This window comes from Octopus bimaculoides, chromosome 12, assembly GCF_001194135.2.
Source record: "Octopus bimaculoides isolate UCB-OBI-ISO-001 chromosome 12, ASM119413v2, whole genome shotgun sequence".
Classification (NCBI taxonomy): Eukaryota; Metazoa; Mollusca; class Cephalopoda; order Octopoda; family Octopodidae; genus Octopus; species Octopus bimaculoides.
The window spans coordinates 27,944,079-27,946,352 of NC_068992.1; the positions used below are offsets into that span (position 1 = coordinate 27,944,079).

The 2,274-nt window shown below is 38.7% G+C and overlaps 1 protein-coding gene across 1 annotated transcript in view; it reads left to right on the top strand.

Moving 5' to 3' along the window:
- LOC106871910 (sorting nexin-25) overlaps positions 1–2,274 on the top strand; it is a 45,287-nt gene that overhangs the window by 36,114 nt on the left and 6,899 nt on the right. Inside the window, exon 20 of the mRNA XM_014918667.2 lies at positions 1,469–1,615. Within this exon, the coding sequence (XP_014774153.1) occupies positions 1,469–1,615 (147 nt within the window). The remainder of the gene's footprint in view (positions 1–1,468; positions 1,616–2,274) is intronic.

A 2,274-nucleotide genomic window follows, 5' to 3' on the forward strand; every position in this document is an offset into this window, starting at 1 on the left:
ATATATATCTGTGTGTGTGGTGGGGGCACATGGCCTAGTGGTTAGGCTGTTGCACTCACTATTGCTAGATCATGAGTTCAATTCCCAGACCAGGCAGCTCATTGTGCTCTTGACCAAAACACTTTATTTCACATTTGTCCAGTCCCTTTTGATTAGCGGGGTGGGGGAAAGGAATGTTGACCTGCTCGCTTAGCCAGCAGGGTGGCGTCATTCAGTGGCTAAAACGATGCAAAGCACATTGTAACTAGCAATGTGTAACAACATCTGTTAGTCTGGTCGGTCATGAGATTATGTGATGTATATAGACATAGGAGAGGTGAGTGTGTAAATATGAAAATAAAAGGGTAAAAAAATGGCAAATGTTTTGTGAAGAGTTGTATGAGTAACACATGCAGAGGGAAACTTTAGATTAAACTAATGATATGAGATTTGCAGCACATGAACAGTTTGTGCATTACAGATTTATCTGATGCTGCTAGTATGAAAAACGGAGTGTAATGTCTGCTATGGCAGCAATAATGCAATAGGCAACAGAAATGATCCAATAACTTATGGTTTTAAATTACATCCTTAAAACTTTACTATTAAGCTCAATGGAATCTGTAAAGTAAACTTCTTGTAATATATGGGGATTATACTCTCTGCTGGACATTTATGGTATTATTCCAGCCAATAAATTTAAAAAAAAAAGAAGCATCTTCGCCATCACTGCCATCATCATTAAGGTAGTGGATTGGTTGAATTGTGTGTTGGGCAAATTGCTCTGCAGTATATGTTTCAGCTGTTTAGTTTCTAAGTTCAAATCTTGCCATGATCAATTTTCGCTTGTCATCTTTCTGGGACAAATGAAATAAAGAATCAGTCAAGTGCCAGGGTTGGGGTTAATAGAATTGACTGCTCCTCTCCCTTTAAATTTCTGGCTTAGTGCCTATTTTAGAAATAATGATAATAATAATAATCCTTTCTACTTTAGACTAAACATTTCGTCCAGCATGCTAACAATTCTGCCCGCTCGCTGCCTTCATGATAATAATTTTGGGGCCTGAAATTTCGGGGGAGGGGTATAGTTGATTACATCAACCCCGAAAGGAAGAAAAGCAAAGTCAACCTCAGCAGAATTTGAACTCAGAATCAGCCGACAGCCAAAATGCTGCTAAGCATTTATCCTGCTGGGCTAACGATTCTGCCAGCTCAACACCTCAATAATAATAACAGTAATAATCCTTCCTACTTTAGGCAGAAGGCCTGAAAATTTAAAGGTGGGAGCTGGTCGGTTACATTGGTACTTTCTTTTATTGTTCCTGAAAGGATGACAGATAACGCTAAACTTAAAATCCATAATAAATCACAACAAATTTCCAGTGTTGTTTCTTACACAATAAAATTACCATATTGAGATGGGGTTTTTTTGTTTTTTGTTTTTTTGTTTTTTTCATTTGAGTATTTTTCTTTTCTTTTCTTTTCAAAGTGGTAAAGAGGAACAAAACCGCGATTCCATTGCTGAGCCGTTACACCATTTGATTAATGAAATCTTTGAGCTGCATGGTCCACTGAAATGGTTACGGAAAAGCTTCATAATATGTGTTGAAGCAATGTGTGGAGGCCCCATTAATAGGTGAGCCTTTGCTTCTTTGGTTTGGATGATTTACTGAAACAGTTTAATTGATATATTTATGCTTTTTAAGATTGTCAGTCAACATATATTTTATGCACAACGTCAATCTCAAGGACATGAAATAAATTTAAACATTATCTTGGAAAGCCTTGCTGTGAGAGGAAATTCTAAGAATGTAAACATAGCACTTTGTGCAAGTGCCTTCTTCTATAGCCTCAGGCTGATTAAAGCCTTGTAAGTGGATTTGGTAGACAGAAACTGAAAGAAGCCCTTCATATATATATCTGTTTCTATCTCATTCCAGGGTGAAAAACTAGAGGTAGTCGATAGCTTCCGCTATCTGGGCGACCAAGTTAGTAGTGGGGGTGGGTGCGCTGAAAGTGTAGCTACTAGAATAAGAATAGCCTGGGCAAAGTTTAGAGAGCTCTTACCCCTGCTGGCGACAAAGGGACTCTCACTCAGAGTAAAAGGCAGACTGTATGACGCATGCGTACGAACAACCATGCTACATGGCAGTGAAACATGGGCTGTAACTGCTGAGGACATACGTAAGCTCGCAAGGAATGAAGCCAGTATGCTCCGTTGGATGTGTAATATCAATGTGAATACCCGTCAGAGTGTAAGTATCTTGAGAGAAAAGCTGAACATTAGAAGCATCA